Source organism: Balaenoptera physalus (assembly GCF_965194825.1).
Source record: "Balaenoptera physalus genome assembly, chromosome: 15".
NCBI classification, from domain to species: Eukaryota; Metazoa; Chordata; class Mammalia; order Artiodactyla; family Balaenopteridae; genus Balaenoptera; species Balaenoptera physalus.
In genome coordinates, this window is record NC_138894.1 from 71,339,011 (window position 1) to 71,353,899 (window position 14,889).

Genomic DNA, 14,889 nt, shown 5'->3' on the forward strand with positions numbered 1-14,889 from the left:
GGAAGACGCCAAGGTAGGCATGGAAGCAGAGACTGTGCCTGGAGGGAAAACAAGTCAGAGGCAGAGCCTTTGAAGGCTGAGATGCCAAGACCTCTAATAACCAGGACAACTGAGGCCACCCAGAATCACAGACTGAGTGGCTACTGAGTGTGCTGGTGTACGTTGCCCACCGAAATTAGCACAATGCTTGGGATTCTGACTCCACGAGAAGGCCAGCAGGACTGCAGGATAACGCTGTAAGAAAACAAGTCTCTGCCAGAGTTAGGAGAGGAAAATCACACATGTAAACAGAAATGCCAACAAGAAAGATGGCTTTTCCTCCCACAGCTGTGAAAGGCATGTGAGCCGTCACAGCTCAGTTAATTACAGCTACATAAGACTGGGAAGGGTCAGAAACAGTGCTAGTTGGGAATTAGCAGGCTGAAGTGCTAATATCGTTTCAAAGGGAGCTCTGAATTAATTCAGACTCCAGTCCTATTTATAACCTAAGACACTAGGGAAATTAGTCCTGACTTGAAGAGAAAAGAGTCTGATTATATACTTAAAAAGAAGCTTTCTTACGGAACATATATATTAATAATGACAAGCAAGCCAGGGAAAAGTTTTTATTTGGCTTTTCATGAAATGGATGGTTTTAGAATAAAAATATTGGACTTCTGGTGAAATGGTTACATATTAAAACAGCCAAAATAGAGGAACATGTCCTATAATAAGCACCCATTACCCAAGACTTAGTCAATGGCCTGGCTATCCTCTTGGCTAGGCCAGGAATTAGGGCAAAAAACATACTGGTGGTCAGTGTAGGTTTTCAGTGCCTTAGCATGTGCCCTACCACCTACCTACTTCTAGAATAGATTCTTCCATGACTGGCTCCCAGCAACACGACTGCCTCTTCCATCTCGCATTGCCACTATGTTGAATCATCAACATTTACTCATATATTGTAGAGTTCCCCATCGACAGTTTTCAGACAACCAATTATTATTGTTATTATGACTTATCACTTGATCATTTGCCTATTTTTTCAATAGGTATGTTGATTACAACTTTTCACTGGTTGTATTAACTCTTTGTAAAACATTATTACCTTAGGATAAAATCCTAGAAGATGACCCACTGATTCAACAATAATGTACATTTTAACACCTCTGAAACAGCACCAATTGCCCTCCAGACAGGTTGTGACTGTTTGAGCCAAGTTCTCTGGTCAGAAGAGAAGGATACAGTACAGTTGATCCTTCCCAACCAATGGGACTGAAAAGTCGAAAAGTATCTGGGGCCACTGAAGCATGTGCCACAAAACCAGTCACTGAAAAGCTCATTCTCTTCTCTCAAAGGTGGGGTTCAGACCCTCAAGCAGCCACTGCCTCACCATGTGAGGCAAACCCTGCCACGTTCACATTTCTGCTTTCATAACTGACAGGGTCTAAATGCAGCAAATCAGCAGATGAGTGGGAAAAAAACACAGTGAACACAGAGAATTCACAAGTGACAGGCTGGTGACAGGCAGCTTCAGCAGCCCTGACCACCCAGAGGGGTTCTGAGCCAAGGCAGGTAGTGAAAGTGGTTAACATCTCATAATGCTGTACATGTGGGTTATCCTGAAGAAATATTTTATGTGAAAAGCTCAAAATTAAAGTCTGGCTTAAAAAACTTTACATTTATCTGGAAAATTAACTTGTCTTTACTTACTTGGATCGTTGGTACCACTGGTCCTGCCTCCCAATGGATGCTATACAGAACTATACACCCAGGATAAACCATCCACAGCTGAGAAGAGTTAAACTGATTCTTTACTCATTTAGCTGGCATAATTCTTCTGGCATAACTGCTCTGAGTAGTGTAAGGAAAACCTTGATTCTATGCACTTCTTGGCACTATCTGTGTGACCACGGGGAAAATATCTTACAGGGACCTAGTGTCCTCAACTGTGAAGTCAAAAGTATGGGGTCAAGGACAGAGGCCAGGTTGATGTCCAGATTTCCCTGATCCTGATTCTCCCATTTTATGATTCTGCAATCAAGAGCAATTCTCACCTTCACAATGGTCTCCAAGGGCGGACGCTCTGTAACCCTGGTCACAAACACAGCGGAAGGAGCCCTCCGTGTTCCTGCACTGCCCATTACTGCAGAGATGACGGTGCTGGCACTCATCAACATCTATGAGCAAGAGAGTAAAAAGAAACTTAGAAGTGGTGCTTTAAAAGTGAGTTTTTAATCATTCATGTAAAGGAGGTCTATAAACTATCTGGTTTCTAATTAATTTAGAATTTTCATTATGTGACTCAAACTGACCTCTAGTAAAAGGTCACTCATTAATATCCCAGTAGGGAAAAACAGATGAGCTTAAAATTTTAAGCAATGAGCTAAGAATCTGTACATATTAATTCCACTGGTCACTGATGAGGGGCAAATACTTGGCTGTAATCTGGGAATCACAACGAAGCTTCTTGGAATTCCTTCTATAGGTTCAAGTTTAACACTCTGAGTTTAAAAGCACTACGGCCTGTGATAGTCTAAAGCAGGGGTCAGCAAGCTACAGCCCACCACTGCCTATTATTATAAATAAAGTTTTATTGGAAAATAGCACCACACATTCATATACTATCTGGCCCTTTACAGGAGAAGTTTGCTGACCCCCCCTGATTGAAAAGTGTCATGGCATGAATGTCTTCTTTTTCAGTAATTTACCCTTTAGACCCCTAGCAATCAGGCTTCCACCTTCTCTCTCTCTCAATGATTTTCTGGGCAAATCTAATGGTCCTTCCCTGCTCTCAGCCCATTTGATACCTACATTGCCTCTGAATCTCTCTTGCTTGACACACACATCCTCTGCTTAGAGATTATTTGTTCTGTAACCACAATCCTGAGCTCAGGCTCACACACGTGCCTGCATCACATCCACACATAAAAGGCATGATAATATATTGCATGTATTCCATCATTTACTTTCACCATTAGATTCTGACTTTCCTGAGGCAGGGCCTATGTCCACATCTTTTTTGACTCCTTAGATGACCTAGTGTTTCAACAATCAGCAGGCACTTATTTCATGTTGTTTGCTGATAAACTTTATTCATCACATTTACGTATGTGTATCTACTTCTGGCAATGGGATTCTGCAAGAGTTAACACCACAGGGACCCTACACCACTGCTCTATCCTACTCTGCTTACAGCACCATTCTGATTATCCTGGCATTTAGCACCTAAAATTGGTTTGCCCCTATTTCTAACCTGGTGGGTGATTCTCCTGTGTCTGACTTATCTCTAGGAGTGACATCACTGGCCCTTCAAAAGGAAGGACTATGAACACGATAGCCTTATTATATTATGTGTGGACCTCTACTCTTATCACACGCACTGTAAAGGTCAGGATGCATTAAATAAAGTATAAAAACTTTGAGAGGGACTAGAATCTAGAACAAATTACTTAATTTATCTGTGTACATGAGTGTGTTTGTGTGTGTTTGATCATTCTTCACCTCTAGATTAGGTATTGTAATGACTTTCTATGTTCTAGAAAGGGATAATTGAAGAAGGTTATGATAATATTGGTAGATCCCTTTGTAGGACCACCATACAGTGTCTCTTTTATAACACTACCTCAGGAGACCTTTCTACTTATTAAATATCTAAAGTTTACATACAGACATGGATATGATTTGTTTCCCTATAATAAAACAACTGATCGTGTACAGTGTGTATTCTTAAAGAAATATCATTTAAATGACATTTCTTTTCAGGAACTCTGGACACTTGTGCTTGTCACTGGTGATACCATAGTATTTTTTTTTTTTTTGATACCATAGTATTTTCAAGCTCAGGAAGCATATACTTGTTGGGAAGTGAAGTACAGTTGACCCTTGAACAATGAGGGGGTTAGGGGTGCCAACCACTACACAGTCAAAAAGTCGCATTTAACCTGACAGCTGGTCTTCTGTCTCCACAGTTCTGCATCTGAGGATTCAACCAACCACAGATTGTGTAGTACTCTACTAAGTATTCACTGAAAAAAATCTGCATATAAATGGACCCATGCAGTTCAAACATGTGTTGTTGAAGGGCCAATCTGTAATTCTGTACGAAGTTCAATGAAGAAAAATACTTTTTTTAAGTCTAAGGTCAACCCCAGCGAGGTCCAAAATCCTCACTATCACCTGTAGGAACAGGGTATATTTCACAAACTTTATCCCTGAGTATAAGGGGGATGCTATTTCAGTCTTCCTGAAAAGTCTTGTTTAGTGATTATTTTTTTTAAAGTAAGAATTTTAAAAAGCTCAATGCATACAAAAACTAGGTCATTAATATTCCAAAACATAATACCAGGCTGACATAATTCCCTTCTAAGTGTTAATCCTATTAGGTGAAACTTTCAAATGATTTTAATACAATCAATTTTCTGCAAGTAAGGAATTACACAGAGAGCAACCATTTTTCTTTCCAATAGTAATGCCCAGCCACTGATCACTAATACCTTAGTTTTCAAATTTAGACTTTTTCCATCCTGATTCATTGACTTTCCTGACTTAAGTGTAAGTCCCTTGATTTCTGGCGCAATAAAACAATCACGTATGTAGTTTCTCAAAACCCACTCACTTTACTGAGTGCACTTTTTTTTTTTAGGCACGTGCCTTAAACTGCAATCACAGTAGTTCATGGTGCCACACTCCTACCTTCACACTGGTCTTTTGTCGCTGACAGCTGGTAGCCCTGCCCACAGGTACACCTGAAGGAGCCCTCGGTGTTTTTGCACTGCCCGTTTATGCACAGATTCCCTTGCTGACATTCGTCAACATCTGTAAACACAATGACAATTGTTTTACATTAGTTCTTATATCTAAACACCCCATTAGCTAAAGTTTGAGACTGTAAACCAAGCTACTGCCCTCAAAGCCTTCCATTTCCAGGCTGGTCTTTTAAGGCATGACCCACAGTAGAAAATTCTTAATAAGCAGAAAAAAAGGCTCTGCCCTTTCCAATGCATTCTGGGGTTATTATCACAAAAATAATAGTACTTCTCCTAGGTGAGGCACTCTACATTTTAGTTTGAATCAGCCCACCAGTGTTCCTCACATCAACCTCAGTATGCTGAACTGTAGAAAAGAAATAATTACAAATAGATGATAAATTTATGACGAAGTAAAATTGCTTTCAATACAACATCAAGCTCTTTGCCATCTCTCTCTCTCTCATACTTTGGATACAGCACAAACACAACATGAAATATTTTAGAGTTGGAAAAAGAAAGAACCTCAGCACAAAATAATGGCTACGAGGCAGTTTGCAGGCCTGTAGAAGGCAGAAAAAAGGCAGAATTAAAACTCTCCCAAGAATTTAAAAAACAAAACCATAATGGAGGCAGTTATGGGAGGAAATAAACATTTCTACTGTACTAGAAGAACCTGGAAAAGTATAAGGTCAAACAGTTGTGTTAAAGGACACTGAGCTCATTTTCAAAGTAACAAGGAAAGCCAAGAGGCATGGTAATGTTTTGATGATAGATGTTGGAATGTCTAAGGAGAAAGTGATGAGTGAGGATTTTTTTTCAAATGCCTTGAATAAACATAGAGCTATTGACTGAGAAAGAACATAATTCTTTATAAGTGTCCTAGTCGTGGATATGAATTTACACGAATGAAGAAAAGCCTGGCCTCCTCAATAACTTGAACACTTGTGGTAGAAGCAGCGCGTGTTTTCTAAACGTTTTTGTTTGGCTGTCAGGTTGGTCTGATCTAATTAGATAATGTTGTCTTGCCTTCTCTATGTGGATACAGCCTCAGAATGTTCTGCTGAATAGCTAGTCAGTTTGTAAGAGTTTATGATTATTAAATTATGGTAGGACTGAGCTTCACCGCCTCCACTACAGGTTTGCTGTGAGGATTAGTGGAGACAGTGGATGAAAACACACCAGCCCTGTACTCAGAGTGGGAGAGAGGAGTCCTGATCTTAAAAGAGCAGAACTTGTTTTAAGGAAATAACATCCTAAAGATCAATGTCTGACTAGTACTTCCTTCTGAAAATATCCTGTTACTTAAAATGCATCTACAAGTTTATTTATTTTTTTATATAGCACGTTCTTATTAGTTATCCATTTTATACATATTAGTGTATACATGTCAATCCCAATCTCCCAATTCATCCCACCACCACCACGCTCCTCCACCACTTTCCCCCCTTGCATCTACAAGTTTTTTGCCAGGAGAACTCAATTAACTGCACAGTCTTTTCCCTCAAGTATTACTGACAATTATCTGTTTCCTGAGCAAAGCTGCATTTCTTAACCTCTAGTGAGGCATTAACCTTTTGAATTTTATCTTCATGCAAGCAAGGTGTCAGGTTATGTTTCCTGAAAAAGCTCACATTGACTATTAATGTAACTGGAGTTCAGAAATTTGTTTCTGATTTAATTTCTTGCAGAAATTACTTGAGTTTACTAGAAACTTTTCTTTCACTTATTGTGAAGTTGATCCCTTTTGTTTATATATAATTCCTGGCTGTCAACTGTTGACTACCAGTAGAGAAATTACATAAGAATTTTGTCTTACGAATGATTTCACACCTTTCCAGCATTCTCAGACTACTAGCTTTTCAAGTGGTCGACAGCAAAGACGAGCCCACACCATGTTTTCTTTCAGCACATTCTATAAAATACTTGAGACGTCAGTTCAAGAATTTAAGACCAACCAGCTCATGTAGCTGGTTGGATCTCACGTAATGTCTGACAACATTTTTAATGCTTTGGCCTCTTTTTGACTTTCTCAAAGAAGATGACAAATTAAGCATTCCCATGTGAAGATGTTTGAAGCAAGACTACACCCTCCATTCCAAGTACTGTCAGGATACACCAGACATCTTACATAAGTTACTCATTTATGTTGGGAAGACTGTCAGAAATAATTCATTATAAGTAATGATACACATATTTGGAAAAACTCGAGGCAACTCTGTTATCTTGAATGAGGTGATCTTTGGGTCTTTAAAAGGACACAGGGGAACAGAGGCAGCATAATTCTACACATTAAAAAGCAATTTTTTCTTTTCTGATGAGGGACAAAATTCCTATGACAAAAGAACACTTTCTTTTTTTTTTTTTTTATAAATTTATTTATTTATTTTTGGCTGTGTTGGGTCTTCGTTTCTGTGCGAGGGCTTTCTCTAGTTGTGGCAAGCGGGGGCCACTCTTCATCGCGGTGCGTGGGCCTCTCACTATCGCGGCCTCTCTTGTTGCGGAGCACAGGCTCCAGGAGCACAGGCTCCAGACGCGCAGGCTCAGTAGTTGTGGCTCACGGGCCTAGTTGCTCCGCGGCATGTGGGATCTTCCCAGACCAGGGCTCGAACCCGTGTCCCCTGCGTTGGCAGGCAGATTCTCAACCGCTGCGCCACCAGGGAAGCCCAAAAGAACACTTTCTAATAAAATAGGCATGCAGGACAAATGTCTTCTCTCTCTTGTGCCAAGAGATGAACAGAAAATATTATTCTTCATAAAAGGTATTTGTTTGTTTTTTTAAATAAATTTATTTATTTTATTTCTTTTTATTTTGGCTGTATTGGGTCTTCGTTGCTGCATGCAGGCTTTCTCTAGTTGCAGCGAGCAGGGGCTACTCTGCATTGCGGTGTGTGGGCTTCTCATTGTGGTGGCTTCTCTTTTTGTGGAGCACGGGCTCTAGGCACTTGGGCTTCAGTAGTTGTGACTCTCGGGCTCTAGAGCACAGGCTCAGTAGTTGTGGCGCACGGGCTTAGGTGCTCCGTGGCATATGGGATCTTCCCGGACCGGGGCTCGAACCCGTGTCCCCTGCATTGGCAGGCAGATTATTAACCACTGTGCCACCAGGGAAGTCCCAAAAGGTATTTCTTTAAGGGACTTTTTGCACATATTATTATGATAAGTCCTGCTCAGAGTTAAAATAGAGACTATCTCTAGGTATTTATACATTTAGTACATACAGCACTAAAATGTACAAAGAAATACAAAGATACAAATACAAAAAGATACAGATAAGTAATGGATTAATACACTAGATAATGTATTTACAACCTGAAAAGAGTTGTCAGTACATTGAGTGAGGTGAAGACACAGTCAATATTTAGGACTATCAACAGAATGAAATTAGCAGACTTACTGCAATGTTGGAAAACAGATTTATGATCTGGGTAAACTTGACATCTGTGAACTGAGGTCGTTTGGGAAAGATTATGAAATAATTAAAGAAAAAGGATGTTATACAATTTGTTACTGTAAAAAGGAAAGGCTTTGATTGGGGAGTAAGGAAAACAACTAGTGCATATGTAGGTTTCTCCAGATGGGGATCTTGCCTGATCCTATCCCAGGCTGTCATGGAAAGACACCAGGAGAATCAGAGTAGAGGGCAAATTTAAATGGCAAGTAGACATAACAGCCCTTTCCCACCTCCAAGCTTTGATATGTGCTGTTTCCTCTGCCCTATAAGGTTTTCTCCCCTCTGTATTCAATATTTTAAGACCAAGTTCAAATAGCGACACCTCTGCAAACCCTTCCCAGAAACATGCAATCAGAATTAGTCACACACTTCTTGGCTTCAGCAGAACTTTGTACATGCCTATTATTCGGTGAATAACAACATCTACCACAAAATGTCATGCTCTGTCCCTGCCTTATATCTCACCCTCCATGTATTATCTCTGATATCTCATTACCCTATATTTTCTCATGCAATCCTCACATCAACCCTCATAGGTGCCATTATTGTTACCTTCTTGCAGATGAGCAAGTAAGGCTTGGCGAAATGAGATAACTTATCCAAGCTAACACAGCTTCAGAGTATCACAGCTAGAATATGACATACTGCCTTTTAAAAGAAAAAAAAACCCTAAACTCCAGACTTATTTGGATTTCACCAGTTTTTCCATGCAGGTCCTCTTTCTGTTCCAGGATCCAATCCAGGGGACCACATTATATTCAGGTGTCTCATCTCTCCACTCAGTCTTTCCTTGTTTTGACAACGTCAATTGCCTTGAGGATATGGGCCAGAATTCTACAGAATGTCCCCAATTTGGACTTGTCTGATGTTTTTCTCATAATTAAGACTGGGGTTACAGGTTTTTGGAAAGAATAGCACAGAGGTAAAGTGCTTTGGTCCTCACATAATGTCAGGAGTACATGACATTCACATGACATCACTGACGACTTAACTTTCATTACTTAGTACTTTACTGTCTCCAATTATCTGATGCAGGTTTGCATCTCTTCCAATGAGTAACAGTTCTTTGAGAGATTTCAGCCTCTTGGTAACATACGCAGTGCCTGGAACACGTTGGTTCTTTGATACACTTGAGAGGAAGGAAAGGAAGGATGAATAGATGCTTCTGCAGCAGCCCAGCAGAGTGCCCCAGAGGCTGGAAAATACGAGTGTTCCTAGGGGTGGCATCAATTGATGGTGTGAATTCACAGGTAGTAGGGAGACTGACTAGAGAAGGGCAGCCTCATCTGGGATGGCAATGCCAAGAGGAAGACGGTGGTAATGAGTCATTCATTCAACATGTATTTACTCTGTGCATTTTCCCTCTAGAGAGTCCAATCCTCAAATTTTAGGGATGACATGATATCAGGAAACCTGAGATTATTTATCCAAGGTTGTATAGTGAATCCCTGGAAGAGCCAGGATTCAGGTCAGTAGTGAGGAAGAAGATGGGTGTGCAGGGCAGGATAATCATGAGCAAGTACTTGAGTCAAAATAAGCACAGAATATACACAGGGCCGTTGTGACATCAGTTGTATGGGACAGAGATTGCAAATTGAAGAAAGCAGTGGTGACAAATTTGGAATGTGAAGTAGGGGCCGATTACAAGGGTTTTTATGAATAAGCAGATGAAAAGAAGCAGGCAGACTGGGAAGAGAAAGTAATATGACAGGTTATGGCAATAAACCAGATACAGCAATCAAATAAAGATTAACAGTGGGTTCTAATGTTGAGACCTTCAGCCACCATTCGTCCTGTATGTAAGGAAGATATAATACCTTTCAAGTGATTCTCATGTTTAACTTTTTCTGAGGAGATGCCCAGCTTAAGGAGTCAGAAGGAAAGCTGCGGATGTGGGAAAGGACCAGGAGAAAAGGGAGATGTGCCTACTTCATATGCTCTCCTGGGAGTGGATAGTATTCTGCTGCATGGAAGGAGTAAGGCACCAAATCCAGACGTCTGTGAATTCCCTACTGCCAGTGGAAGATGCTTCAATTCTTACAGGTCAGTAGTAGGGTATCTGTTTACTGCTTCCCTACCACAGTGATAAATTAATCACTACCTTAGATCCTTCACTTTCATTGAGACAGTAAAGAAAAATTCTTTTACTTATTTCCTCTTTCTCCCTTTGAAAGAGCATGCTTTTAGGTATAAAAGTGATGGAAGATAGCAGAATGGAAACAGTCCATAGATTTAACTGCAGAAAAAAATGAAAATTTCTTAAAAAATTATTTAAAAAATTAGCGAAACCTTGGACAAATTACACTAATATTCTAAAGAAAACGGTATATGTTAAATATATACACTGTACATAGGTTTATATATATATATCCTATATATAAAGTGTTCATACACATTGACTTAAAAACTTGATTAATGGGAAAAGGTATTAACAAATTTGCAAAAGAGGAAATACAAATGTTTAACAGATGTATGAAATAAGTGTTTAATAATTAGAAGTGTTTAGGAAATTATTAAAGGAAATGAGCACATAAAATACATATTAAATCTTTTAGAAGTAAAAGAAACACATATTTTAAAATTAGAAATTAGTGTTCTCTATTGAAATAGTTAAACACAGAACATTTTGCCTGATTCTTCCACTTATACAAATAAGGAAGTAATCCGGAAATTCAGGCAAAGGTTTATTTTTTAAAGAGATGCCTGTTAGGTTTTATTTTTACATAATAATCAGAAGCTGGAAAAAATATGTTGTTCAACATCTGAAGAACAGCAAGAAAATGGTGACACAGCAATACACCGGGATATTACACTGCCTTTAAAACTAATGTTTGAAAAGAGTTATTAATAAATGTAAAATGTTCATGATAGACTATTAAATGATAAAAAGCAAGATAGGAAACTGTACACAGAACATAATGATATAAAATATCCATGAGATATGAATATCCACAAATGAGGTTGAAAGATTATTACTTTATCTTTTTTACCTTTCTGCATTTGCTACATTTCGTATAGCAAATGCATGTCTTTTAATAGCAATTTTATTGAAATAAAAATCACACACCACATAATTCATCTATTTAAAGTGTACAATTCAATAGTTTTTAGTATATTCACAGAGTTGTACAACTGCATGTATCGTTTCTATAACTGGAAAAAACAAAATAGATCTGTGGTTTACAGATATTCTCTAAAAAAAACACTGTTTTTCTCTATGTAAACAGATAGGGTCTGTATTTAATCACCATGAGGAGTCACTTTCAAAGATGTCAACCAAAATGTGCTCCAAGTAGCTCAATCAAAATAAATGACAGGTAGTATGTTTCCCTTTTTTAAGGCTAGTTACTCTAATATGTTTTTAAATGCAGTTCAAATAAAAATGAGACATCTGATCACAGTATTTACCTTTACAGTGCTTGTGGTCTGGAGTTGGGGTATAGCCCTTGTGGCATGAACACATGTAGGATCCTTCGAGGTTGGAGCAAGTACCATTTGTGCAGATATCTGGTTCCAGGCATTCATCCACATCTTAAAGAATGGGGTATAATGGAAAGGGGGAAAAAAAGACAAAGAGGAAAAAAAGAAATAAAACATAAATAAAGTTGAATTTGGTTAGAAACAGAAATAGTGGATCTTCTAAAGAGGGGCAGATTCTTTTTTCTTTTTTTTGGCCGCACCATGCGGCTTCTGGGATTTTTAGTTCCCCAACCAGGGATTGAACCCAGGCCCTCAGCAGTGACAGTGTGGAGTCCTAACCACTGGACCACCAGAGAATTCCCAAGAGGGGCAGGTTCTTTAAGATAAGCTTTCAAATTAGCCCTTAAGAGGAGGAGAAGCTCTGGTATGAGGTATATGTATGATGGTTCCGTGGCTTAATTTACTTTCTGCAAAGTAACTCAAAAAAGGAACCAAACATGCTCTACAAATAAACTCAATGGAAGGGTTGTTTTAGAGGGGAGGGAGAAAGAGAGGATAGATGTAGAGTAACATCCCCTGCAAGATAAAATATTCCAAAGAACCACAGACGTGTGGAGGTCTAGTTAGGGAACTGATGAACTTCAGTAGAATGTGAGCGTTTACCGAAGCAAGAGATATGACTCATGACCCGGAAAAACCATGGGAAAGTTTTAACAGAAAGGTGAAAAAAAATCTGGCAAAACATTCTAAGATGGCATTGAATCAGTGATTAAAGAAAAAAAAACAATCTAGGGGACAAACATAAGCCTAATGGGTAGTTTGAAGGTGGGGTATAGGCTGAAGAGGCAGATACAATAATAATAGCTAATCTTTTTTTTTTTAACATCTTTATTGGAGTAGAATTGCTTTACAATGGTGTGTTAGTTTCTGCTTTATAACAAAGTGAATCAGCTATACATATACATATATCCCCATATCCCTTCCCTCTTGCATCTCCCTCCCTCGCACCCTCCCTATTCCCCGCCTCTAGGTGGTCACAAAGCACCGAGCTGATCTCCCTGTGCTATGCGCTGCTTCCCACTAGCTATCAATTTTACATTTTTTTTTTTTAGATTCCATATATATGTGTTAGCATACGGTATTTGTTTTTCTCTTTCTGACTTACTTCACTCTGTATGACAGACTCTATGTCCATCCACCTCAATAAAAATAACTCAATTTCGTTTCTTTTTATTTACAAGCAGCTCATGCAGTTCAATATCAAAAAAACAAACAACCCAATCCAAAAATGGGCAGAAGACCTAAACAGACATTTCTCCAAAGAAGATATACAGATTGCCAACAAACACATGAAAGGATGCTCAACATCACTAATCATTAGAGAAATGCAAATCAAAACTACAATGAGGTTATCACCTCACACCAGTCAGAATGGCCATCATCAAAAAATCTACAAACAATAAATGCTGGAGAGAGTGTGGAGAAAAGGGAACCCTCTTGCACTGCGGGTGGGAATGTAAATTGATACAGCCACTATGGAGGTTCCTTACAAAACTAAAAATAGAACTACCATACGACCCAGCAATCCCACTACTGGGCATATACCCTGAGAAAACCATAATTCAAAGAGTCATGTGCCATAATGTTCATTGCAGCTCTATTTACAATAGCCAGGACATGGAAGCAACCTAAGTGTCCATCGACAGATGAATGGATAAAGAAGATGTGGCAAATATATACAATGGAATAATAGCTAATCCTTATCAGGCACTTACTGTATGAAGGCACTGAAGGCTTTACACATATTCTCTCATTTAATGCTACCAAAATCTGTATGGGCTAACCCTTCACAGAGGACGGAACTGAGATTTAAAGAAGTTCAAAGCTTGTCCAAGGCCACGTGGTTAGAAACTGATGGCTCAGATTTGAACTCAGTCAGCCTAACTCCAAAGACCATCTTTTAAACTGTAAGGTTCTGTCATAGGCAAAGTTAAGTCTAGAGATAGAAACAGTTAAACAGAAAAAGCATGACTTTGTTTTTATGATTTGCTAACATAGCATTTATATCAATAATCATTATCTAAGTGTTCACTGATTTCATTCAACAAACTTTCATTAAGCTCCTACTAGAATATTGTTAATTCAAAAAGAAAAATTTGAGTTCTGTGCCCCATTTGAATGCCCCTGGGTAAGTCCACTATATATTGCAGAAAGAAGGTATATAATGTAGCATAAATAACCAAAAATTTAAAGAGAAAAAACTTCAACCACAAAGTGCCAAAAATATACACAGCATCACAATTTATACTTAACTTTACAGTGGGCTACAACTTAATCAAAGTATTTTATACATAAGGCAGACAAACAATAAAAAGGAAAAGGCTCTTGATTGTATCCATTTCACTTCACAATGCTCGCCGCAAAAGCAATACAGCTTTCCACCTCAGTATTAACAGAGAATCACGAGCACATTAACAGAGACCTAGTTTTAAGTCAGCAATCATTCATTTGCACTGCATTTCATTAAAACTGTACTCTATCTTTTTCTTTTTTACAATGGAATTCAGAAGTAGAGTATTACCAAAATAAGGCACGGGGGATCTTGTGTGTGTGCAAGTGTGTATATGCCATATGCATATTGAAAACAGCCAAGTAATTGACACTGCCTAGGCGTTCTGCCTTGCTTTCACAACATCACTAATTATAGTAGAGTGACCCTATTCCATTACAAACAAAAATAACACTTTCAGACAGACTCATTATCCATCCTTTCTTTGGTTGTGGGAGTCCACTTTTGTAAACATTGAAAGCAAACTACTTCAAAGAAGAAGCCAAACACTGGAGCCAAAATAAATAATGGGACAGAATGAACATAGACGCTGGGCATGGAAATTCCAACAGCAATGTAAAAATGTCATGTCTAGGATCTGGTTTGGTTTCAAAAACGTTAACAAGATGAAAAATGTATCAAGTTGCTCTTTTTAATTTTTCATGCACCAGAGAGTGTGATTTATAAGACTGCAGAATATAACAGTAAAATTAATTTCTAAGACCATATTTTCTCTTAAAGTAAATTAACAGGCATTGCAGATTACCATTCAGGAGATACTTACAAAACTTCTATTTTACCAGGCTACTACCATGATTAACGATGAAGCAGAATGCTTTGAAATATCTAGGAGACCCTGATGTGTTTATTCTTTACTTACTACAGTCATAATTGCATGGAAACAGAATCCTGTAGATAGAACAGTTTGAATTAAATAAGTACATGAGCTTAGTGGCACTTAT

The 14,889-nt window shown here is 38.6% G+C and overlaps 1 protein-coding gene across 12 annotated transcripts in view; it reads right to left on the reverse strand.

Moving 5' to 3' along the window:
• LTBP1 (latent transforming growth factor beta binding protein 1) overlaps nt 1-14,889 on the reverse strand; it is a 417,364-nt gene that overhangs the window by 88,134 nt on the left and 314,341 nt on the right. For all 12 annotated transcript variants that reach the window (XM_082426963.1, XM_082426964.1, XM_082426966.1 and 9 more), the window contains 3 exons: nt 11,587-11,709; nt 4,675-4,797; nt 2,037-2,159 (listed from right to left, as the gene is read on the reverse strand). In XM_082426963.1, coding sequence (XP_082283089.1) covers nt 2,037-2,159; nt 4,675-4,797; nt 11,587-11,709 — 369 coding nt within the window. The remainder of the gene's footprint in view (nt 1-2,036; nt 2,160-4,674; nt 4,798-11,586; nt 11,710-14,889) is intronic.